The sequence below is a fragment of the Chanodichthys erythropterus genome, chromosome 16, assembly GCF_024489055.1.
Source record: "Chanodichthys erythropterus isolate Z2021 chromosome 16, ASM2448905v1, whole genome shotgun sequence".
NCBI classification, from domain to species: Eukaryota; Metazoa; Chordata; class Actinopteri; order Cypriniformes; family Xenocyprididae; genus Chanodichthys; species Chanodichthys erythropterus.
This window is the reverse complement of record NC_090236.1, coordinates 43,775,120-43,802,294: the sequence shown is the minus strand read 5'-3', so window position 1 is coordinate 43,802,294 and position 27,175 is coordinate 43,775,120. Positions and strand designations below refer to the sequence as shown.

General features: G+C 35.8%; 1 protein-coding gene and 1 long non-coding RNA gene across 2 annotated transcripts in view; one reads left to right on the top strand and one right to left on the bottom strand.

Annotated features, from left to right (window-relative positions):
• Positions 1-13,303, bottom strand: part of LOC137003319 (uncharacterized) — an 18,977-nt gene extending 5,674 nt beyond the window's left edge. The window contains exons 1-2 of the long non-coding RNA XR_010891956.1: positions 13,170-13,303; positions 10,235-10,351 (exon numbers count right to left, since the gene is read on the bottom strand). This is a non-coding gene — a long non-coding RNA (uncharacterized lncRNA). The remainder of the gene's footprint in view (positions 1-10,234; positions 10,352-13,169) is intronic.
• eif2b5 (eukaryotic translation initiation factor 2B, subunit 5 epsilon) lies at positions 13,172-27,175 on the top strand. Its single transcript, XM_067363427.1, has 16 exons — positions 13,172-13,402; positions 15,406-15,530; positions 15,613-15,798; positions 15,904-16,081; positions 16,635-16,715; positions 16,812-16,889; positions 16,967-17,279; positions 17,432-17,577; positions 17,799-17,943; positions 18,037-18,138; positions 18,256-18,363; positions 18,498-18,588; positions 19,568-19,691; positions 25,707-25,832; positions 25,915-26,025; positions 26,709-27,175. The coding sequence occupies exons 1-16, from the start codon at positions 13,262-13,264 to the stop codon at positions 26,766-26,768; spliced, it is 2,115 nt and encodes a 704-aa protein (XP_067219528.1). The 5' UTR covers positions 13,172-13,261; the 3' UTR covers positions 26,769-27,175.

The window sequence follows — 27,175 nt, the reverse complement described above, 5'->3', positions numbered from 1 at the left end:
ATATTTATTGCGTCCAAACATAATTAAGTGACATTGTATGAGGAATACTAAATAAGTAAAGCTACAAATGTAAATGCTGGCATCTTAAGACTTTTTTTTACACACACACACACACACACACACACACACACACACACACACACACACACACACACACACACACACACACACAGACAAACACACATAGCCTATATATAAATATATATGTATATATATATATACACATATATGTATATATATATACACATATATATACACACATATATATGTTCTGTATATTATTCTTTCTCATTTCTGCATTTCACCTCTATTCTATTTTTTTTTTTTTTTTAATAAACCTGACATTGAATACTACATTTTGTTGGCCCTGTGACAACTTGTTTATGTTCCTAGATTCTTCCATGTTAAAGTTTGATCAAAAGTTTATCAAGTATTCAAAAAATTCATCAAATATTTTTTGAGTCCTCTATGGCCATCTTGTTTAACTCTGCATTGAGGACACTTGGTATAGAGTTAGCAACCTACAGTAAGGTCCAACATAATTCAAAATGAGACAGATGATAATAAAAAAAGTACTGAGCATTGTGAATGTAAGAGCCTCACATTATATTAATAACAATCATTGTTGGTGTGTGAATTGCATTTCAGGGCAGTTTGTGAAGACGAGATGCTGTGACAACCTGGACAGAAGTCAGTTCCAGATCCACCTTCAACACCAGACTTCTCATATGGATTGCTGTATACTAGCATATTATTATTCGCTTCAGAATTGGGTGCATGCAGACAAATGTTTATAACATTCTTTCTTTCTGGTGTTGTGTCGAATTCTGTGACCTACCAAATCATATGACTATAGGCACTGCATTGACCTAATCTGACTAAACCTAACCCTAATCCTACCCTTTTGATAATTAACCATGGTTTTACTATAGTAAAATCTTGTTGTTGTTGTTTTTTTTGTTGTTGTTGTTTTTTTGACGTATTGATTACCATTTGTATAATCACACAAATACCATAGTTAAAACTGTTTTTCTAGCAGAACCATGGTTCATTTGTGGTAACCATGGAATTACTACAATGACTATATTTTTTGCTTTTAATCATGGTAAAACCATGATAAATTTCCATAACCTACACCTTATAACCTACTAGGGTCACATAATTTAGTGGGTTACAGAATTCGGCATTATAACTGTTTGGATCAGCAATTAAAGGGTTAGTTCAACCAAAAATGAAAATAATATCATTAATTACTAACCCTTGTGTCAGTCTACACCCGTTAGACCTTCGTTGATCTTCGGAACACAAATTAAGATATTTTTGCTGAAATCTGATGGCTCAGTGAGGCCTCCATTGCCAGCAAGTTAAAGGATTAGTTCACTTTTTGAATGACAATGTCCTGATAATTTACTCACCCCATGTCATCCAAGATGTTCATGTCTTTCTTTCTTTGGTCAAAAAGAAATGAAGGTTTTTGATGAAAACATTCCAGGATTATTCTCCTATGGACTTCAGTGGACTCCAGACGATTGAAGGTCAAAATTACAGTTTCAGTGCAACTTAAAAGGCTTTCAGTGATACCAGACAAGGAATAAGGGTCTTATCAAGCAAAACGATCAGCCGTTTTTTAAGTGCTTTCATTGCGAGTGCTTTCATGTTCCGTATTCTTCTAATGCTGTATATCCAATGCCTTCCCTATTCTACGTACGGAAAAAAACTGAACTGGTGCCGGGTTCGTTCCGTAAGTTGAATAGGGAAGGCGTAGGACATACAGCGTAAGCTTTTGAAGCATACACAACACAGGAGCACTCGCAAGGCGATCATTTGTGTTTATAAATCATATACAGTTTTTTTTTTTTTTTTTCGAAAATGACTGATCGTTTCACTAGATAAGATTCTTATTCCTTGTCTGGTATCATTTAAAGCCCTTTTAAGCTGCACTGAAACTGTAATTTTGACTTTCAACCATCTGGGATCCATTGAAGACCACTATAAGGAGAATAATCCTGGAATGTTTTCATCAAAAACCTTCATTTCTTTTCGACTGAAGAAAGAAAGACATGAACATCTTGGATGACATGGGGTGACTAAATTATCAGGACATTGTCATTCAGAAAGTGAACTAATCCTTTAATTTACACTTTCAGTGCCCAGAGAGTTACTAAAACGTTTAAAACAGTACAGCGGGCCTACTAATATTAGTATTGGGTCTTAATATTGTAGAACAGCACAAGGGTGAGTAATAATATTGACATAATTTTCATTTTTGGGTTTACTATGTCATTAAGACAGCTCCTAGCTGCCACCTACTGGCATAACAATGTAACCTGCAATGAAAGCGCTGAAAAATCGAGAAATCGCTAACATAGTTTCTCAAAATCAGGTATTTATTGAACAATAAACTTCTTATTTAATATATATTATTTAAGTTCCGATGCCTATATATTTGTAATTTGTGTTGAAAAAAATCCTTAAAATATAAGCATTAGTTTTACTGCAAACAAGTGATTAAAATATAATTATTATAATCGCAATAAAATAATTTGTATCTATTTAAAATGAAATACTTTACAATTTACAAATTAAATGTTTTTTTCTTCTGTAAAAACATCTGTCCTCTGAAATTTCTTGGAATTTGTTAATGACCCCATATTTAAATTCGCCAGTAATGGCATAATTTTCATGTGTTTTATTTATTTACATATTTACCTTTTTTTCCATATCATGTTACTTTTTTTACATTTTGTGAATAAATATGAGTGACAAAATCTGTGTGTAGTATAAATTATTAGGCCTACATATATGTTAATGTAGGCTTATACAATGGACAACAACCAGAGGTCTGCTCTACAGGTAAGGTAGTGCAATGTAAAAAAAGTTCTGTTGAATATTCAGATTTACAGAAATGTTGTAAACTGACATAATAGCTTATGATGAATTATAAAGAAATATAAAATACACCACTTAATGTATTTATCTTACTATACATTTATGTTTTATATATTTGTTTTATATGGTTTTAGTCATTTTATCTGGAAAGATAACACTAAAAAAAAACATTTTGATGGCAGCATATGAAGTACTAGTTTGGACGTGTCAAGTACGTTTTTAAAACGTTGCAAGGAGACATTCAGACGTGATAAAAACGTTATAAAGACTTTTCTGCAATGTTGTGAAAAAAACGTATTTATAACGTAAAAAAAACCCGACATCTGTCGTATTAAATACGTCCGATTAAAACGTTATCACGACCTTTTCACAACGTGAAAAAAACGTTTTTACAACGTTATTGTGTTTGCTGGGACTGAACCTTTTTCTGTAACATTAAATATGGGTGTTATAAGCTAATTAATAAATGTTATTAGTTAAGATAACACACCTAATGTTAACAATGTCGGGAAAAAGCAGGTGATCGTTATCTGGCAGTTACTTATTATTTTTATGGGTATAAAATAATAATTAGCAGGACAAAACTAATGATAGCTTACTCTAATTACAGCAATCGATCTCCTGTAACATTAGTTGAACTTGATTTAAAATGGCAGGACCGTTTCTGACGATTTAGAGTTGTTTCTAGTGGCATATTATATTGATTTTATCTACTGAATTTGCTGTTTTAAAAGTATTATTGCTCTAGAAATAGAATAGCCTATTATTTTATAGGTAGAATTTTAAATTGTATATAATTTTTATAGTCTATTTAAAATACATGAATGATGACGCAGTCGTCTGGGCGGAAGTTTGATATCGCGACTCCGCCTCCGGCTCCACTGACGGTTCCTTCTGTGCATGCCCAGGCTCCAAACTTTTTTTTTTTTGACGTATTGCGTAACATGTCAGCGCCCATTCGGTCGGCCATTTTGGCTTCAGTTCATTACAATGGAAGGAAGCGACGTCGCGTCGTCCATCTTTTTTTACAGTCTATGGTTGCGACGTGCTTCTTCTCACACGTAAAAAGTACACGACTGTTTCCTTTGGTTGGTAATCAATGGCACGGACCGCCCCTCATATATGGGAATCACAAAGTTACGTCCCTAGAACGTTATTTGGTACGTCGCTACAACGAATATGGTCCGGTCCAGTTACGTCGTCACAACGTAACTGTGTTAGCTGGGTTGTTGACAGGTTACAACTACAAGGTACAACTACCATCCCAGCAAACACAATAACGTTGTAAAAACGTTTTTTTCACGTTGTGAAAAGGTCGTGATAACGTTTTAATCGGACGTATTTAATACGACAGATGTCGGGTTTTTTTTACGTTATAAATACGTTTTTTTCACAACATTGCAGAAAAGTCTTTATAACGTTTTTATCACGTCTGAATGTCTCCTTGCAACGTTTTAAAAACGTACTTGACACGTCCAAACTAGTACTTCATATGCTGCCATCAAAATGTTTTTTTTAGTGTTATCTTTCCAGATAAAATGACTAAAACCATATAAAACAAATATATAAAACATAAATGTATAGTAAGATAAATACATTAAGTGGTGTATTTTATATTTCTTTATAATTCATCATAAGCTATTATGTCAGTTTACAACATTTCTGTAAATCTGAATATTCAACAGAACTTTTTTACATTGCACTACCTTACCTGTAGAGCAGACCTCTGGTTGTTGTCCATTGTATAAGCCTACATTAACATATATGTAGGCCTAATAATTTATACTACACACAAATTTTGTCACTCATATTTATTCACAAAATGTAAAAAAAGTAACATGATATGGAAAAAAAAGGTAAATATGTAAATAAATAAAACACATGAAAATTATGCCATTACTGGCGAATTTAAATATGGGGTCATTAACAAATTCCAAGAAATTTCAGAGGACAGATGTTTTTACAGAAGAAAAAAAACATTTAATTTGTAAATTGTAAAGTATTTCATTTTAAATAGATACAAATTATTTTATTGCGATTATAATAATTATATTTTAATCACTTGTTTGCAGTAAAACTAATGCTTATATTTTAAGGATTTTTTTTCAACACAAATTACAAATATATAGGCATCGGAACTTAAATAATATATATTAAATAAGAAGTTTATTGTTCAATAAATACCTGATTTTGAGAAACTATGTTAGCGATTTCTCGATTTTTCAGCGCTTTCATTGCAGGTTACATTGTTATGCCAGTAGGTGGCAGCTAGGAGCTGTCTTAATGACATAGTAAACCCAAAAATGAAAATTATGTCAATATTATTACTCACCCTTGTGCTGTTCTACAATATTAAGACCCAATACTAATATTAGTAGGCCCGCTGTACTGTTTTAAACGTTTTAGTAACTCTCTGGGCACTGAAAGTGTAAATTAAAGGATTAGTTCACTTTCTGAATGACAATGTCCTGATAATTTAGTCACCCCATGTCATCCAAGATGTTCATGTCTTTCTTTCTTCAGTCGAAAAAGAAATGAAGGTTTTTGATGAAAACATTCCAGGATTATTCTCCTTATAGTGGTCTTCAATGGATCCCAGATGTTTGAAATTAAAAATTACAGTTTCAGTGCAGCTTAAAAGGGCTTTAAATGATACCAGACAAGGAATAAGAATCTTATCTAGTGAAACGATCAGTCATTTTCGAAAAAAAAAAAAAAAAAAAACTGTATATGATTTATAAACACAAATGATCGCCTTGCGAGTGCTCCTGTGTTGTGTATGCTTCAAAAAGCTTACGCTGTATGTCCTACGCCTTCCCTATTCAACTTACGGAACGAACCCGGCACCAGTTCTTTTTTTTTCCGTACGTAGAATAGGTAAGGCATTGGATATACAGCATTAGAAGAATACGGAACATGAAAGCACTCGCAATGAAAGCACTTAAAAAAACGGCTGATCGTTTTGCTTGATAAGACCCTTATTCCTTGTCTGGTATCACTGAAAGCCTTTTAAGTTGCACTGAAACTGTAATTTTGACCTTCAATCGTCTGGAGTCCACTGAAGTCCATAGGAGAATAATCCTGGAATGTTTTCATCAAAAACCTTCATTTCTTTTTGACCAAAGAAAGAAAGACATGAACATCTTGGATGACATGGGGTGAGTAAATTATCAGGACATTGTCATTCAAAAAGTGAACTAATCCTTTAACTTGCTGGCAATGGAGGCCTCACTGAGCCATCAGATTTCAGCAAAAATATCTTAATTTGTGTTCCGAAGATCAACGAAGGTCTAACGGGTGTAGACTGACACAAGGGTTAGTAATTAATGATATTATTTTCATTTTTGGTTGAACTAACCCTTTAATTGCTGATCCAAACAGTTATAATGCCGAATTCTGTAACCCACTAAATTATGTGACCCTAGTAGGTTATAAGGTGTAGGTTATGGAAATTTATCATGGTTTTACCATGATTAAAAGCAAAAAATATAGTCATTGTAGTAATTCCATGGTTACCACAAATGAACCATGGTTCTGCTAGAAAAACAGTTTTAACTATGGTATTTGTGTGAGTATACACATGGTACTCAATACGTCAAAAAAAACAACAACAACAAAAAAACAACAACAAGATTTTACTATAGTAAAACCATGGTTAATTATCAAAAGGGTAGGATTAGGGTTAGGTTTAGTCAGATTAGGTCAATGCAGTGCCTATAGTCATATGATTTGGTAGGTCACAGAATTCGACACAACACCAGAAAGAAAGAATGTTATAAACATTTGTCTGCATGCACCCAATTCTGAAGCGAATAATAATATGCTAGTATACAGCAATCCATATGAGAAGTCTGGTGTTGAAGGTGGATCTGGAACTGACTTCTGTCCAGGTTGTCACAGCATCTCGTCTTCACAAACTGCCCTGAAATGCAATTCACACACCAACAATGATTGTTATTAATATAATGTGAGGCTCTTACATTCACAATGCTCAGTACTTTTTTATTATCATCTGTCTCATTTTGAATTATGTTGGACCTTACTGTAGGTTGCTAACTCTATACCAAGTGTCCTCAATGCAGAGTTAAACAAGATGGCCATAGAGGACTCAAAAAATATTTGATGAATGTTTTGAATACTTGATAAACTTTTGATCAAACTTTAACATGGAAGAATCTAGGAACATAAACAAGTTGTCACAGGGCCAACAAAATGTAGTATTCAATGTCAGGTTTATTAAAAAAAAAAAAAAAAAATAGAATAGAGGTGAAATGCAGAAATGAGAAAGAATAATATACAGAACATATATATGTGTGTATATATATGTGTATATATATATACATATATGTGTATATATATATATACATATATATTTATATATAGGCTATGTGTGTTTGTCTGTGTGTGTGTGTGTGTGTGTGTGTGTGTGTGTGTGTGTGTGTGTGTGTAAAAAAAAGTCTTAAGATGCCAGCATTTACATTTGTAGCTTTACTTATTTAGTATTCCTCATACAATGTCACTTAATTATGTTTGGACGCAATAAATATAAATTATTCATATATCTGACGCTCCTGAAATCACAGTGCAATTTTAATCAATATTTATTTACCATGAAATATCAAAACATGTTTGAAATAACGTTAGTTTCACCCCATTTTCACGCTCCATATAAGTGACGTCACCGATTAACAGTACACCGCATACTTTTAAGTTATATTTTCTAATCATCCATTGACAAATTGCCAGAAAATCATTTACAAAACTATCAAAACCTCTAATCTACACATAAAATGTGATTAAAAGCCCAAACTTTCATAAATAAGAGTTTATGTCAAGTTAGTCTACCTCTTAAAGTTAGCCTAACGGTTGAGATTCTAACGATCTTTTTCCAAAGACAACAAACCTTTTCTATGAAGAAAATATTCAACAGAAGCTTGTCAATTACATGTATGAACGTGTCAAGAACAGTTGTATGTATTATTTGTGTAATTTTAGGCACTAAACTTACCTGAAAGCAGTGAAAATAACAGTGACAGACGGTCGTGCTCTTGCTTGACACTTGTCAGTTGGTTGAGTTGCCGCCTGGTTGCCGCCCCGTTTCCATGGTGACTCCAATCCGATTGCTCACGGGACTCGAAATGTTAAATGCGCACGCCAATTAAACATGTCAAAAGTTAAGCAGCTATCGTTTACATTACAGCGTTAAAACAATAGACTACTGATGGAGTCAAGGGCGTAGATTTGGTTTCAACATTGAGGGGGTTGAGCGTTGGTATGCTGCCTGTTTTTTTGTGTTTTTTTTAATTAAAAAAAAAAATCTGTTTTATGTGTAGCGTTATTGGATAATTTATTTCTTCTCTATCTATCTATCTATCTATCTATCTATCTATCTATCTATCTATCTATCTATCTATCTATCTATCTATCTATCATAACTTTATGGAATATAACTATTCATCAAATTCTAACATAACGGAGTGATTCTAAAAATAAATAATGTTATATATTGAAACCGCCAGTAGGTGGCAGCGATTCGACGTTTTAATGAGTGAGCTACTTAAATCGTTCATTCAGCCAATTCATTCAAAAATCAGATTAATTAAGGAAGAAAACAAACACCGATTTGAATACTTTTGTCACTGATAAGACGCTATTGAAAAATGAAGTAACAAAATAGATGGCTGTTTTAGTAATTGGTTACAGTTACACTGATAGTTATGGCTAAATTGCAATGGATTAGCTAGCTAAAATATATGTGGAGTGTACTTAACTATTACAATGTTTTCATACCTCCTTCTCAGTACATGCTTTATTCTTTTTAACGTCCCTCTTTGAACAGAAGTTTAATATAGTCGGCTGGGCAGCGGTTCTCTTCTTTTTTGGTGCTACCCGCTCTCATTCATTCAAACAGTAGAGCGCCACTGGCGTTGTTTTGGTGAAAATGCGATGCGCATTGGTTGGGCGTTACCAATCGGTTCAATGGAGGGGGGGTATTTTTTTTACTAATTTATTATGACAAACACATATTCGATTATAAACAAAATTATTGTTACAAAATAAATGAATTATACATATTTTAGTATAGATCTACTGTGATTTTCATGTTGAAATATTGGGGGGGGGATTGTAACTGATGGATTTGAATATGGGGGGGGGGGGGGGGGTTAATATAATATAATATAATATAATATAGCTTTAGAATACTTAAGTTTTCTTTTTCTTTTCTTTTTTTCTTTTTGACTAAAGAAAACATATGTTTTATATACCAGAAATGATCAACGTGGTGTACAAATAAAAGTAGGCTATAGGCTATTGCACAACAAATAATAATAAAAAAACAGAATGTATGTGTTTTGGCCCTAGCATAGTCTTTGTTTTGACATGGTTGTATTTTGGTACTGTCATGACGTTTTTTAAACGTCGTATTCCAACGTGCAGATTACGTTATTTTAACACCTGAATAAAACGTCTCCCAAAAGTTGCAATTTGGTATAGTTTCGTTTTCGTAGTAGACAAACGTGATATTAACGTTTTTTTGACTACTTAAAGAAAACATACCAGCTTGGTATTTTCACAACGTTTTTAAAACGTTTTATTTTGGTTACATTATTTTTTTATTTTAAAAAACGTTTTTAAAACGTTTTTAAAACGTTGTACTACAACATTACCTAATTGCAACCAAAATACAACGTTGTGAAAAGTTGTAAAAACGTTTTGTGTTTGCTGGGATGTTTTCAAACCGTGGGTTTTTGGTTTACTGCGGTTTCAAACATAAAATACTCAGCAATGGTGCTGACATGAATTTGCACATGGTTTGTCTTAAAGCATATTTAAAACACTATAGACATTAACTTGATTTTCACCACAGGGGTCTTTATTTGCTGGACAGTGGCCAAAAAACAGAGCTCAGCACAAGGGCATGTGGGCAATATTAGCCCAAAAAGTATGTACAGATGTCAGATTCATAGCCTTGTGTGTAGCAGTCCAACATACAGTACTGTGCAGCAGAACCAAGGGTGACTTAAACATGGTTTAAACATTAAGACATAGTGTCTTCTGCTAGTTAGCTAAGCATTAAAAAAAACTATCCAAGTAGGTAACAAATTAGACATTAAAATAATCTAGCAGGGGTCGGAATTCGGCATAACACCAGTTGAAATAATCAAATAATCTTTACAAGCCGGGGAGGACTCTAGCCTACAAAGGACTGGACAAGGAAGGACACAACATCATTAGGATGCAGCCTTCCGTTTGAGAAGCACCCATATTCTCTACAGACCCTCCATTGGTTTCTGGCCTTAAATTGGTACTACAGACCCTATTTAATGTTTTTTGGATTGCTTACCTGTTTCTTCAACAATTTGCTTGTTTTTCCTGTGATTCTTTTGATTCCAAGAAAATTGTTGCTTCCCATTATCTTCTCATTTGGATACTCCATTGTCTGTGAATAGAGCTCCTATCCCTTTGTGAATAGAGCATTTATCAGTTAAAGTGCTTAGTGTTACTTTTTCTTATGTCAATGTATTCACGTTTATTTGCTCTGCATTATTCAAAAAATAGCTGTGATTTGGTTCATTTTCATGACTACACTCATCACTGACATAATACAGTTTTTTACAATCACTTTGCTACTATTTTCAGAACCTTGATGTCACTTTTCACAATTCCGGACACAAAACTCACAACCAATGATCAAAATGCACATTTTTCAAAACTTTAACCCTTTTCTCAATTGCTTGGATACAATACACATGAAACTTAGATCATTTGTTCATTCAACAAAAATCACATGTTCAATATGACACAACGTAACATCAAAGTACTACTATTTCAAAAGGCAATTCACACATTACATTTCAAATGAGTTTCAATTCATTTCCTTACAATGATCTAACTATCAATTCATACATCTGCTCAAAATGATAAGTAACTGTTGCATTACTCTTAATGCATAGTTGTATGGAAACAGACAAACAATCTTCCATGTTTACAGGAAAAATTATGAAAGTTTCAGGATAACAAGATTAAGGCCCCGTCCACACGGAGACGCGTTTCAGTGAAACCGCACAAATTCTTTATCGGATAGGCGTTTCGTCCACACGGATCCGGCGTTTTCGAAAGGTGAAACCGGTATTTTTTGAAACCGGGTCCTAGAGTGGAAAAATTTGAAAACGCCGGCTTGGCGTTGTCGTGTGGACGGGGCAATCCGTATAGGCTATTTTCTGAAACGATGATGTCATCACCCCACGTGCCGACCCTAGTCAGACGCGCTAACACAAAACAGCACCAACAACAGCAATAGCAGACTCTACATGCTTGTGTTCGTGCTGCAGAAGCTACTGAACCAAAATAAAGTGTTATTTCTAAGCTTTGCTAAAGTTTGTATTCAGCGCGCAAGGTTTATGCGCATGCTCCAAGTCTTCTTCGCTGCTTTAATTGCATTTCTGCGGCAGAATTACAGCGCCACGTAATGGTCTGGCATGTATACTACATCGTTTTGAGTCGTTTCAGTGGTTTCGTGTGGACGCATATTTTTGAGACGAGGAAAAAAAAAAAAGATCGGTTTAGGGTAAGCTCCGGCTTCGTGTGAACGTAGCCTAATTGTCACCAATTAGCATGGAGCATGAACCAATTTGACTACAATATCCATGGATGTAGCCTATGATATTTTATCATAATGCTTCATCAGACACTGTGTCTATGGCCCTAAATACTTTAGCACCTTTTCAGACTGTTTACAGTATTGACAGTACTGCACTGTATAGATGCAGGCCCTTGTAATTGCTTGTCCAATTTTGCCAACTCGTTACTGATGATTGAGTGCACATTGTGGAATGAGTATATAGTAAAGAGTTGATTACAGTACTCTCTTTTCTTTTCTTTTTCATAGCTAATTATTTTTGCTTTGATTCAAATAAACCTATGTTGTGATTTTACTGTAGTGTTTTGCATCAAAATATTACAAACTCTATTCAGTGATTCCACTGTGTCTCTCTACTACTGCAGTACTTTTACAGAGATGTACATGTAGTACCATAATGAAACATGTATCACCTATTTTGTTCTACAATATTTAATGATTGTAAGAACAATAACACAGTGAAACAATCGGTTGCTTGTGTGTGGGTGATCTATAGTTATGTTTCAATGGTATTTCACAGTACATTTGTGTTTTGAACCAATGATTGTTCAAGTGCAAGATTTCTTTAAAGATGTGAATGCACAATGCAATGTTTTGAAAATTAGACAGCCTGGGTTACAAGTGATAAATAACTGTTTTGAGTTTTTTGTCTAGAGTTTTGAAAAATGACATCAAGGTGCTGAAAATAGTAGCAAAGTGATTGTAAAAAACTGTAATTGCACTAATATAATAATACGTTTAAATATATATTAGAAATACAAATATTGGGGAAGATGCCCCCTTTAAAAATTGTAATGTCAAGATTGCTTAGCATGTGCAGGATAACGATTCATCAACCAATGTATTAAGTGGAAAAAATTAGAAACATTTTCTGATTTAATTGTCATAGCACAAAATGTAACATGATTCAGAGAGTCCATCCTACTCTACTATTAGGGTACTAATGAGTCTCTTTAACCTTTGGGGCAACAGGATATGGCAGACAGAATTTTTGTCCCCTACTGAAACCTCAACATCAACAGCCTTAGCACTGAAAATCACAAATAGTAGTCTATATGCGTAAACACTTTGTAAATAAATGTGTTGCATATTTATTCTCAAATGTTTTACGGTATTTTTTTTCAATTGAATGCATCCTTGATAAATGCAAGTATTTGAAGAGTTTCGTTGCAAAACGAGATAATTAAGTTTTCAAAAATCTTGTTTTTTGGTTGTGCATTCCAATTAATATCAATTCAACTGCAGTTGGTTTGTTTTGATTTAAACCTTCATAACTTAAAAAATACAGCTAAGTAGCACCATAAAACAAAATAATAACATAACATAATAATAAACATGTTTTGACAAAAATGTTAAAAACGGAGTTATCTCGTTTTGCAACGAAACTCTTCATTTCTTAAATAAAAATCGTAGCTTGTGATTGGTCCATTTTATACCAGCGCTGAGAAAAGTAACGTTTTTCATGTGACAACGCCGTTTACGTTTTTCTTCAGCCGCAGCCTGGACAATATTACTTGTATAATATTACTTATAATATTATAACTGAATAATAACACTTACTATAAAACTGTAACTATGATATTAAACTGGTGTTTCGCAGTTAAGAGTTAAAACTGAAGAGTTAATATTGTAAACATACCGACTTACTAGACAACTTCCGGGTCACTAAATACAACGCTTATTGCCGTTGTATTGCGTTTCCTTAACACACTGCAGATCCAGTTGGCAAACATGGCAGGCAAAACAGGGAAACAGAGTCGTCCTAGAAAGGCAGTATCGGATAAGGATGAAGAGGAGCAGCCATTACAGGCTGTTCTCATTGCCGACAGCTTCAACCGCAGGTTCTTCCCCGTCACCAAAGACCAGCCGCGGGTGAGTGAAGTGAACATCACTGTGAGCACGTGTGCCTCTGGCTCTGTCTGGATCCATACTAACAGTCCTCCTACCTGATCACTATAATGTTGTAAAAATAATGTACAAATATCAGTTAGCTTGTGTAAATGAGCATGTTGTCATGTTAATAACAATGTTTGTGGACATGTACTATGATAATAGTAGGTAGGGTGACCATATGCACCATTCTCCCAGGACGCGTCCTGTCCAGGATTTCCAAGTTGCATAAAATGTCCCAGTTTTGTTTTTGTTTTCATATTTGTGGAAGGTAACGACTGAAAAATAATTTGACCAATAGCATGCATTATACATAATCAACCGATCGTGGCTTGCAAGAAGGCTGGATCTATAGAGAACATCTAATGCATCTTTGCATTAGAACAGTAGGATGAGGGTTTTTTTTTTTTGTAAAGAAAGAATTGCATTTTTATATTTCATCACGTATAATAAATAAACAAATTGTGAAATAGACAAAACTTGGGTTTCACCTTCAAGTCATCTTTATTGTTCATAACATGACAGACATAAAGCATATGCATGCATTCTATTGAAAAAGAAATTATCAATATATTTTGAGTATTGTCATAAAATTCATATCTACTGGCATCAATTCCAAATATTTGCCTTTAAAATAATTATTTTAAATTTTATAGCACATTTTAAACATTTAATTATCATCATGTTATTATTTCTTCTTCTATTTTTTTTTTTGAGAAAATTTGTGAAGTCAAGATTTTATAGAGAGTACTAGATGTTAACAAACATATTTCTAATTGTTTTGTTTGAAAATTTAAAGGGTTAATTCATCCATAAAACTATTAAATCATCCCTTACCCTCATGTCGTTCCAAACCACAAGACTTTCATTCATCTAAAGAATTCAAATTAAATATATTTTTAATATTAATATTGAGAGTTTCAATAAGTATATCAATTGTAAACGTAACCCATATAAATCAAGCTTTTTAATCGAAGTCTTTTGAAGAGACACAATCACTCTATGTGATGGATTTAATTTACGCTTTTATTCATATTGATCAATGCACTTACATAGAGCACATCAAATATATATCCAATTAGGTTTGTTCTCGTGTGTCATGCAAGCAGGTTTGAGCATCTGCAAGAACCAATGAGGTTTGCTTTCACACATCAATTATGCGCTGATAAGCTCCTCCTTTACCAAATTTGATGAGCTCTATGTGCGTTGATCTTCCATATACTACCCAACAAGATGTATCACGGTATAAACCATGGTTGACTATATGGCTACATTACTTACAGGTGAGAGTCTCGAAATGACCAGTTCAAACAACTACTTACAGTAGCATCTCAAGTACTGTCTTTATGAACATGCAATGGGAGTCAAGCCCGTATTCTCTTAACAGTAACCATAACAACAATGACCAACGTAATATCAAAGGTGTCGACATCCATAAAACTGCAAAGTTCTTTCTATCACTTTTAACACGAGTCCAATCAAGCAACGAGTTCACCTGTCAAATCTTCATTAACCGACAGCAGCTTTTATAGCTGGGTGGAGAGCAGAGCATTTGAGTCGCATATTGTAGGACACAACACTGACCGTAGCAGCTTCAGTGGAGATCAGTGGCTCATATCTCTGTCGCTTACCGAAACCACACACAAAAACCCGCAACACATGGTAGACATGCATTTGTGCAGCACAGAACGGCTCTGTGTGATGTGCAGGCAATTAGGTTGTCCATTCCGGTTCCGTTCACACTGCTCGGTGAGTCTTGAAAATTTACGGGTGTGAGTTTGATTATAGAATGCGATTGTCAATAGTGAATAGTAAATTATTTTTGCCTGTTGTGAATATGGTTATATGGTAATGTTGAATGTATAAAAGTACCATAGTTTCACCAAATGACTTTTGGATCAGAGTGCATCACTTGTTGCCTGTTTAATTCAGATTTCTAGACCATTTCTAGACTGTTTTCTCTTTCTTTTGCTTTCTCCCATCAGGCCCTTCTGCCTCTGGCTAATGTCTCCATGATTGACTACACACTAGAGTTTCTGACATCTACTGGAGTGCAAGAGACCTTTGTCTTCTGTTGCTGGATGTCCAGCAAAATAAAGGAACACTTACAGTGAGATACTGTGACATTTTATGTTGATATCAGAGAATGACTGTGATTCTGATGACTCACTATTTGCTGTTTTATTTTACAGAAAGTCAAAATGGTGCCGCCCCACATCTCCCAATACAGTCCACATCATCACCTCTGATCTATACCGTTCCCTCGGAGATGTATTAAGGGACGTGGACGCAAAAACTCTAGTCCGCTCTGACTTTCTGCTGGTATATGGGGACGTGGTGTCCAACATTGATGTTTCTCAGGCTTTACAGGAACATAGGTGAGTGTCATCTCTCCACAGGAAACATGGTCAGCCCTGCCTGTAAACTGGATTGTTTGGCATTCATACTGTATATCATTAAACCTTTTTTTTCTTTCTTGAAAGACAGCGGCGCAAAATGGAGAAGAATGTCTCCGTGATGACCATGATCTTCAAAGAGTCCTCGCCGGGCCACAAGACTCGCTGTGAAGATGATGACATCATAGTAGCCATGGACAGCAAAAGCAAGCGCATTCTTCATTACCAGAAAGCACAGGCATTAAAGAGACTTCAGTTCCCTATGGTGAGATATTTCTCTCTTTGTGCCGTGGGTGAATCTCCTGAAGTCTTTGAAGCTTGTATTTAACCCCAAAATCATATCAAAATAGATTTTTACATTCTATGAAGAAACTATGTGCAGAACTCGCCAACACGATGGGTGTTATGGGTGTTTGCCAAGGCATTGTTACTCTTTTGCTAGAGTGTTCTGGTTGGTTTCTAGGGAGTTGTCAGATAGTTGCTGAGGGGTTCTTAATGGTTGTTGGCATGTTGTGGAAATACAAACCGGAAGACCTAACACAACGAGTGTAGTGCTGAAAAGGGGTGGGGCTACATAAAGCCTATATGACTAGCTACACTACTGTTTTATAGTAGCACTACTCCTGTTTTGCTTTTGAGCTTGTAATATCTCATTCTCAGTCATGTTCAACAGTCATGAAAATCAGGCAGTCCATCATGTAATACTATAATGTATGAATACATTCTCAGTCAGCTCGACAAAGCACATAAAAATCATAAAAACTAAACTAAAATAAAAATAATTGCAGTGATTATAGTTGTTCCTTCTTTTCACACAGAATATTTTCCATAGTGGAAGTGACGAATTTGAAATTAGGTTTGATCTTTTGGATTGTCATATTAGCATCTGTTCTCCACAGGTGAGTGTGGCTTTTCTTTTTTTTTCTTTTTTTTACAGCTGTGTTTGTTTTGTGTAAGTTATGAACATATTGCTTGATGAATATTGTTTAATGTAGGTTGCTGAGCTTTTCACAGACAACTTTGACTACCAGACAAAAAATGACTTTGTCCGTGGGATTCTAGTCAATGAAGAGGTATGAAAAACAGAATCAAGTGACTTGCTTATTTATGAATACTTATATGATCTAATAAAGGGTTTCTTTTTCCATAGATCCTGGGAAACCAGATCCACATGCATGTCACTAAAGATGGATATGGGGCTCGTGTGTCTAACCTCCTGATGTACGACACAATCTCTTCCGACATGATCAGACGCTGGATCTATCCGATCACACCTGAGGCCAACTTTGCAGACCAAGAAGGCCAGAGCTGTACGCACTCTCGACATAATGTGTACCGTGAGCCAGGGGTCAGTCTGGGTCACGGCAGCCAGATGGAGGAAAATGTGCTTATTGGCCGAAATACAGTGATTGGAGCAAAGTGCACCATATCAAATACTGTGATTGGAGCAAACTGTGTCATCGGTACTGTCTTTATAGTAACTGAATTAGTTTTGATTCATGCTTGCCAAAAGTCAGTTCAGTTATCATTGTTTATATGTTGCCATTTTTGAAAATGCCATGTCATGATGATAAAATCTATTTAATTGACACCCTGTTAACTGCTGTCTACTTAGGAGACAATGTGACTCTGGAAAGAGCTTACATATGGAATAGAGTCCACATAGCCAACAATGTGAAGGTGAAGCAGTCAGTTATCTGTGATTGTGTGGAGGTGAAACACGGAGTTGTTTTGAATGATCAGTGTGTGCTTGCATACAATGTAAGAAACCACTAATTTGTTGCATTATATATATAATATATACACTTTATATATATTTTAAATATAAATATTGAAGACATGAAGGTGTCCACATTTTTTAAATGCATATTTGTTCTCTACACCTGACTGGATCCTAGTTCATCGTACAGAGGCTGAAAAATCTTGTGTGTACAAATCAATCAGCTTGTTCCCTTGTTTTCCAACCAAATGTTAATATGCAGGTTGTGGTGGGTCCAGATATTACTCTTCAAGAAGGCACAGTTCTATCCATGCACCACCCAGATGAAGAGGATGATGAAGATGATGATGAGTTCTTGAGTGATGACAGTGATGTTGGCTACAATAAAGACAAAATCAAACAGAAAGGTTTGTGCCATAAAAATTAAAAAGAAATATATAAAAATGTTCAATGTTTGAGTCACATGAGCAAAGTGTCACTTTAGCATTGTGTTTTGTCAGTTTTTAACCCTGCAGAGGTGGGTTCAGAGGGTAAAGGATACAGATGGAAAAGCAACAGTCTTGATGACACAGAGGAAGATGAGCTTGCTGATGGCATTTGGGGTGAGAGTCAGGAACAACATAAGGATGAATAATGACTGCTTTCTATTTTGGGTGAAGTAATGCTGTCATTTAAAAAAGGGAATTAAACTGACATTAATGGTGATTTTGTGTTTCCAGGCCTAGTGTTGAATCCTGACCCAGAGAGTGACAGTGAAAGTGAGGTCAGTGAGGGATCACATGACCCTGGAAGCCATACTGCATCACCTGAATTGGATGATGTCAAAGGTGAGAACTGTAAACATGAAATCCACATTGTTGAATCCATATAATGTCACATCCATATTTTTCAGAGCTCTATTTTACCTTTCTAAGTTCACTCAGAACTCCCAGTTTTATACCAATTTTTCTTTTGCCCTCAGTGTTTCAGAATGAGGTTCATGGAACTTTACAGAGAGGATTGGATGAGAACATAGGTTGTGACAATCTGGTCCTGGAGATTAACTCACTCAAGTAAGTTAAAATGAAAAAGATCCAGTTGTTTAAATACTTTGAGATAAATTACTGTCCTCATGTTATAAATCCATATGCTGTTATTTTCTTCATGGCACACAAGAGGAGATGCTTTGCAGCAGGTTCAAAAATAGTGACTTCAGCTATAAAGCTACAAAAGAAAAAAAGAAAATAAAACTGTATGAAAGTATTATAAAAGTAGGCCATATAAAAGTGAACTAAAAGATTCCAGGTTTTCTGAAGCCGTTGTGAGAGGAACAGACCAAAATTCATATGGAAGATTGTATGGATTTTAATGACCATGACTTTGGCTATATGTCAGTGCAATATTCGATTTTGAAAAATGGAGAATTAAATTTGATAGTTAGGGCGGCTCAAGTGTGCTGCACATGTTCTGAAAAGTGAAGCCAAAGTATTTCAATTGCCCCCTGGTGGCAGCCTGCTATAGGACATAAACCCTCCAGTTTCCATGTAATCAGATGGGAAGCGAGCAAAACTAAAAAAATATGCTTCAAATATTTTTTTCCTAAAGATGATTTCTGTATTTTAGGACCTTCTTATCACACAGATGTATGTTCAAGTAATATTTTTTTTTTCTTCTTTTTTTAAGTTTGGCTTTAGTTAGGTTTTTTAATGCTATGAACAAACGGGGTGTCATTTCATTATTGACAGCTGTGCTTGCGCTCAATGTGGGAGTGTGTGGCGGGACATTGCCGCGGCTCCACCTCACTACTGCACAGACTCTGGCTCCAAGAAACTTGCCGATTACATTTTTATTTTTTAAATATATATATATATATATATATATATATATATATACAGTCTATGGGGTGGAGGGGAAGACTTACAGCAAATGGAGACTTTTTTAATCTGTTCCTCACACTAAACTAATGTAGCGCTTCAGAAAACTTGAAACGGTCATACTCATTTTAGATATAATTTCATTCAAATGCAGGTAAATGTCATTGTTACTTCTCAGGTATGCCTACAACATTTCTTTGAAGGAAGTAATGCAGATCTTGATGAGAGTTGTGCTTGAGTTTCCTTTCCACCAGCAAGGGGCACAGATAACCACAGCTCAGTATTCATCACACCTGCTCCCTGTAAGTATGTCTGATATGTACAGGGATTAAAGGTGATAGAGAGGATTTTTTTCGTCGACTGAGAATCCAAAAACTGAGTTTTTGAAATGAGCGCATGCGTAAGAACAGCCCCCCTCCTTCACAGCTCATCAAAGGAACGCCTACCAAAACTCGTGCACGAGTACTGGAACACGAGTGTTTACCACCGGCATTCGCTGTGTCGTGTTAGTGGATTCATTATGTTGGACTCACCGCAGGTAACTCATAATCTGCACTTGTTATTCCTGTCTCCTGACAAAAACATTGCATGCGGCGCCTGTGAAGTGTGGAAAGTTACTGGAGTGCGCAGCCGCACTCGTCTCGCACAAGGAACGTCACGGCAGTGATTGACAAGCCAGAGGGCCAATCGTTTATGCGATGATCGTGTAAACGATTGGCTGATGTTTTTAAGGCCCTACGTCGTGCACAGATGATGTATATTAATATTATTACTTTCAGTGCACCTGATAAATAGTCTTTTATCAGTTAGTAAAGACAGTTTCAAGTAATATTGCAAAAATGTATAAAACAAAACATCCTCTTTAGCACCTTTAAATAAAAATTCTTCTTACTGAAAACTTTTTTTTTTTTTTTTTTTTTTTAACACATCACTCATCACTTTAAAGGTGCAGTAAGTGATTTCTGAGAAACGCTGTAGAAAGTGGATTGGACCGAGCGCCACAACACACTTGTAGCCACTTAGCAGTAAGGAGCACGTTCACTCATGAGAGGGGAGGTGCCTGTGTTGCATAGCATATTTGTGAGTTTGGGGGCGGAGCTATCAAGATGTGTTTTGTAGGGGTGTGACGAGACAGGTATCTCACAAGACGAGACCAGACGAGAGATTGAGTTCACAAGACGAGACAAGATGGCGAAATACATGACTAGAAAAAAATTATTCTGCAGGTGTATTTGAAATGTTTTAACTAATCATCTTATGTCATTTCAGTTCTACTTTCTGAGTATGAATTATCATATGCAGTAAAAGACAACAATAATAAGGTTTTGCCACTAACTCCACTGACCGACTTCTCTACTGCATGATTTCAGTCTCTTCTCTCTTACTGTACATGATTTATGAGCTTCTACAACTTTTGACCTCCTAACTGAACTCCTTTCCACAAACTGATAATAGAAATAAAACAGTATAAATAAAAATGTTAACACTTTACAATAAGGTCTCATTTATTAACATTAATGTATTAACCAACATCAACTAACAATGAGCAATATATTTGCTACAGTATTTATTAATCTTTGTTTCATTGTTAGTTCATGATAGTTCACAGTAGTTAACAAATGAAACCTTATTGTTTGTACTTAATAAGATTAAGAGAAAACTGTTATTCGTTTTTATGGTAACACTTTACAATAAGTGCAGCCATATCGCACTCTCTCAATATTCAAAGTACAAATAAGACCAAATGTTTCTTTGATACAGAGCTAAGAGATGGTTACAACTAAACTGCCCAGCCTAAAATTGCTTTCATATTGAGAGATATCTGTATTCATCAGGGAGCCGCTTTCAAAATGCGGAGTATAGAGATCGCTAAGACGTGACCAACTGGGTGGCAACGTCATCAGAACGCAAAGAATTATGGGTATGTTTACATGGGCTGGTATTGCAGGCTAGTGTTCTAGAATAATTAAAAATTAGCGTGATAAACAGAATATAATCCTACAAAATGCAGCGGGCTAAAGAAAACATTGTCGGACCATACCGCCTAAAACTAAATCCTAATGCAAAGACGAGATATGACGAGAAAATTAAGGGAATCAAAGGACTGGATCCTTAAGAGCAGCGCGACTGGTCAACCGTCAAACTGTTGCCCAACTTCCAGCACCCATATATATATATATATATATATATATATATATATATATATATATATATATATGAGAGAGAGAGAGAGAGAGAGATTTTAAGCCCCCTCATAAACACTCATTTGTCCTCCTTTTGGAGTTGCGCTGAACCCAGCTAACCAAAATACGTGACTGTTACGTAACTGCAACGTAATTTGGTGACCAAACTTTCGTCGTGGCGACGTAACTAGTTACGTCGTGGCAACCGGAAAAGTGAAAGGTGCCTATACGTCGCCACAACGTAACTTTGTGACGTTGCCAGTTAGTAACTGCGACGTCGTGGCAACGTTGTGTATCAATAGTTGTGTGTTGGTCATCAGTTGGTAATTCTTATATTTATTTATTTTTCTATGGGCGGACATGCAGTAGTTTAACCTAATTTATGTCCTCATTTGCCCAAACTAATGTAAAGGCTATTCCAACAGCTGTGAACGATGAATGCAGACTCGAAATGAATTAATTTATTTTGAAAAACACACAGAACATGAACAAAACTCCAAATAAAAATAATGAAATACACTCAAACTATAAATAAAAACATATAGCCTACAGTGAAACATAAAATAAAAGCATTCAAGACGTTTTGCTCTCAGTATCATTAAAAACATATGCTATGCTAACGTAACATTTTGCATAACATATATTTCAGACGATCAAGGAAATCACAAAGGTAAAAATATTAACAAAAGTACTTAAAGTAGACTGTGGGTAATGTTACTTAACCAATGTGACGCAGTTGTTGAACTTTATTGCTATAAAACTGACGAGAAACACGGAGAAACGTCGACGCTGTCCTCTCCAGCAGCTTGAATGTTTTCCCGGTTGCCATGGCAACTCTAACGGCCACCTGCTCTAACGTAAACATAACAATAAAAAAAGGTTTTGCGTCTTTCCAAAGTTAACTTTATACATTTTTATAAAAGCCATTTATTCGTTGTCACCTCGGAAAAATAAATTCTTCTCTCAGAAAAATTAACTTTACACTCTTATCAACATACTGTGGGCACGCGCGCACTACATTTGTGGAGGCGCGCGCTGTATGTCACGTCACTATATATAAAAACCAGTCATCCATACTCTGATTTGGTGAAAAGAAACATTTTTTTTCTTAAGGGGACATTTCAGTCTTGTGTCTGACATTTAATTACACGTTTTATATTGCAAATTCTGGTAATAATAACATATAAAGAATGTGTAAATGATGGTAATGAAATTACGAGCACATGACGTTGCTGCTACGTTGCCAGTAAGTCATGGAATGACCATTATATTACGAATAGAGTACGTATCTGGAACGTTGTGGGTAATCTTATAACGTTAAGAGAACGTACTGACGACGTTGTGAGATGGTAATCTGAAGGTAATGAAATTACTGGCATGCGACGTCGTAGTTACGTTGTCAGTTAGTAAGTCATGACATTACCAAAAAGTACGAATACATTACGTAACTGTTACGTCGTGTGTTAGCTGGGAATCAGCCTAAAAAACCCGCTCTAGAATCTTTATTAGGACGCTGCAGCATAGCGTTTAATGCCGTAAGATCTGGTCAAACAAACGATTGTCTGAAAACGGTGTCAAATAAATATCTGATATATCATTGGTTAAAAACGTAAACAAGCCGGCTGGCTACGTCATATCATCACGTTTTGTATATGTATTTCTGTTATTTCCAGAAGTCCAGAAATTTTATGATTTCAGGCACTGTGCACTTTGCAAGACTTTTTTGAAACAGACATCACAATGTCTTGAATAAATACAAATACTGTGAACAAACACTTTTTGCCTCTTCTGTTACACATAGGTCTACATCAAATTGTCCGGCAATAAATTCTTTTTCAGAATCACTGTATCATGATACCATCGATATAATGGACAAAATTGTATTACGAGTACATTGTAGTCGCGAGTACATCAGAGTCCTATGCAATATGAATTATTATGCAATGGGAATTATTCTTGCCTCACTAAATGCCGCAAAGTGTCCTCCTTTTTGGTGTTATGGAAATGGCCACCATATATATATATTTTACACACAAATGTATATTTACACACAACTACATGATAGTAAGTGTTAGTGCATACACACACGAAGTTTTCAGTAACTTCAAGTCGCTGCAACAGGCCCACGTTTACAGATGGATGGGTCCAGAACCTGGAGATTGTAAAAGTGGGGCAGAAAACTGTCTTCCGTTCAAAGGTATGCTAATGTTTTTAGCACACACTCCTCGCTCTCTCTCATCTATCTGCGTGCAGTCAGAATTCAACAAACCATCGTGTGTGTGTGTGTGTGTGTGAGAGAGAGAGAGAGAGAGAGAGAGGCGCGGGCGCGATCGAACAGTGGAAACATAAAAACATACTCCGTCATTTTGTTCATACAGGACATCTTTCAAACTGCAAAGTGTTTACTTATATTTGTGTACACACAATAAAACACAACATTGTGCTTTTTTCAAAATGTAAACTTGTCAAACTGTAACCTACAACTGTCACCCAACCAAAATCTCTCACACACACGCTGGTTTGTTGAATTCTGACTGCATGCAGATAGATGAGAGAGTGAGGAGTGTGGTGCTTAAAACATTAGCATACATTTGAACGGACGACAGTTTTCTGCCCCACTTTTACAATCTCCAGGTCCTGGACCCATCCATCTGTAAAAAAGACCTGTGCCTGCTGCAGCGACTTGAAGTTACTACAGCAGGTAGACGGCATCTTGAACACTGTTCTTCCCTCCATACAAAGAAGTCTGGCGCCTTGTGTATGCGTGTGTATGTTTGTGCCGCGGATTCACAAAATGCTTTGCGTTCAACACCGGGAATACGTCATGATGACGACACATTAGCAATCTCTATTGAAATCGCGTTTGAATGCGCGCTTGTTTACTTTCACTTTCAGCGATCGTGCGTAACTCTGTAAATATGGAGCGGCGGCAACCGTTATCCAAATGAATTAGATGTTTTTTTTATTTAAATACAAAGCAAAACGATAGTGGAGGTGTAATGCATAGCAAAATTCTGTCATTACTCACCCTTATGTCGTTTCAAAGCCAGAACACAAATTAATCTTTTGATGAAACCTTAGAAACGCAACTGACACTTGTGATGCTTCAATAAATTCATAAAGAGATCGTAAAACGAATCCATATGAATTGAGGGGTTTAGACCCACTTTTCTGAAGAGACAGGAACGTTTTATGTAATACATTTAACTATTAGGCTTTTATTCACATATAAACATTCATCAACATATCAGTTGTGGTAAACGGAAGCACAAGCATGCTTGCTTGACGTGCGAGAACCAATGAGGTTCATTCTCGTGTGTTACGCAGCACATTTGAGCTTCCGCAAGAGGTTTGTTCTCAATCAGGTTCAGTTGAGCTTCTGCTTATGTTCTCTTATCAATGTTTATAATAAATTAAATAAAAAAATAAATTAAATCTGTTCATCATATAAAGTGATCCAGTCGCTTCAGAAAATTTAGATTAAACCACTCAATTTAATTACGATCTCTTTATGAACTTTTTGAAGTGTCAATTGTGTAGCTGTCTATGGAGGAACAGAAAGCTCTCAGATTTCATCAAAAAGATCTTCATTTGTGTTCCAAAGATCAACGAAAGCTTTTCAGGTTTCGAACGACATGAGGTTGAGTAATTAATGACAGAATTTTCGTTTTTGGGTGAACTATCCCTTTAAAATAACAAAGAACAAAAAGTGCAATACTTGTCATTTATTTTATGCTTTTTGGCAGTGAAGCTATATGCCTGATATGCTTGGTTACACCTGATATGTTTCAATAATTATTGTTGGTTATTGCCCTTTGTTTTAATAATGATTATTAATGTTGAATAATAGAATAAATTTATGTGTGGGGAAAAAAGGCATTTCATACGGAGACAAAGTGAGAATTAGTTTTTGGGGGGCACTTTTGTTGATTTTGGTGACATTTTTGCCACAAGCACCTATTAATTTCCAGTTTAGATCTGCACTGATCTCATACATGACCTCTCTGCAGTCTAAGTAATGGAAAACTTTAATCTCTGGATGTGTATATTTCTAAGTCGTATGCTTCTCCTGTACATTGATATTTGAATATAGCAGAAGATACTGAAAACGGTCCTTGTATTTTTTCCTCACAGTTGTTAAAGAAGTGGGCGCCAGTCTTCAAGAACTACGTGAAGAGGGCTCAAGACCAAATGGACTGTCTGACTTCCATGGAGGAGGTTTTCCTTGAACTTGACACCCATTGGGCAGCTATGGTCAAAGTGAGCTGCCTCTTTTTCTGTAGTCAACCACAAGTTCCATGTCTGTTGCTGGCTGATTGTATGTAATCTCTGTCCACTTTAGGTGCTGATGAGTATGTACCAGCTGGAGATCTTGGAGGAGGATGTCATCATGCGTTGGTTCTCTCAGGGTGTCACCACAGACAAGAGCCAACAACTCCGCCGTAATCAAGGGGTGAGATTCTTTAAGGTTTATTTGCTATAAAATGAAACCTATAGCTACTGCACATTCACATTAGGGCTGCACGATTAATCGCATGAGATTGTCATGCGTGTCTCATCAGTAAAGCCGGTTCTGTGATTAGCGGTAAATGTCCATTTAGTTCGCGGACAAGCTACGCAATAACGTGTTTATAATCGAAGGCGATTCATCTGCGATTATGAACGCGATATTGCGTAGCTTGTCCGCGAACTACGGCTCTGTATATTAAGTGTCGCTCCATTTGAAAGCAGGTGATGGACATTTACCGCTTATCACAGAACCGGCTTTACTGATGAGACACGCATGACAATCTCATGCGATTAATCGTGCAGCCCTATTTCACATTGTACTTTGATTTCTGAAAATTGCTTTCAAATTACCAGAGGGCTCTCTGTATGTATGCAAGCCAGAGACAGAATGCCAGAAAATACAATCCCAGTATCAGGCCCTAGTAATATTACTGGGATTAATTCATTCTCTTTATAGGACTGTCAATGATGTGTGAATGAAAGCTCAGATCATGGGAAAGTTGTGAATGATCAAAATAACACAATGCCAGAAGAGTTACCAGAACAACTTTTGTGGGAATTGACCGGAATCTCTGTGAGAAAGAGGACTGTGTTAACTTGGAGTTGTTATATCTTGTGTCTCCACAGCTCTTGAAGTTCATTCAGTGGTTAGAAGAAGCTGAGGAGTCTTCAGAGGGAGATGAATGAACGTGAACATCACGAGTGTGACTCAAACACTTTGGACGGTCATCCATACACTTTACAAACCTAAAGAAACGCACGTCATGGTATCTGAATAGTTTTGCAGCCAAAAATGAAAATTTACATACTGTTATCTACCCTCATGTTGTTATGAATTTCTTTCTTCTCTGGAACACAAAATAAGTTATTCTGAAGAACAAACTCAATGGACCACATTGTCCACAAGAGAATTATATTGATTAAAGTCAACATGATCAGCTGTGAGTTGTGAATGGCTTTTAATATTGGTGACATATTCAAACAGAAGATATCTGAAATATTAGATTCATAAAAAAAAAAAAAAAAAAAAAAAAAAAGAGACTGATATGAGGATAGTTTGGATCACTTGGAGTATACTAGGCTTGAAAAATATT

Coding starts and splice junctions, on each gene's coding strand:
- eif2b5 (XM_067363427.1), top strand. CDS start 13,262: ATGGCAGGCAAAACAGGGAAACAGAGTCGTCCTAGAAAGGCAGTATCG. Junction 17,280..17,431: donor TGGAGCAAACTGTGTCATCG/GTACTGTCTTTA, acceptor CTGTCTACTTAG/GAGACAATGTGACTCTGGAA. Junction 18,589..19,567: donor CTGGAGATTAACTCACTCAA/GTAAGTTAAAAT, acceptor GTTACTTCTCAG/GTATGCCTACAACATTTCTT.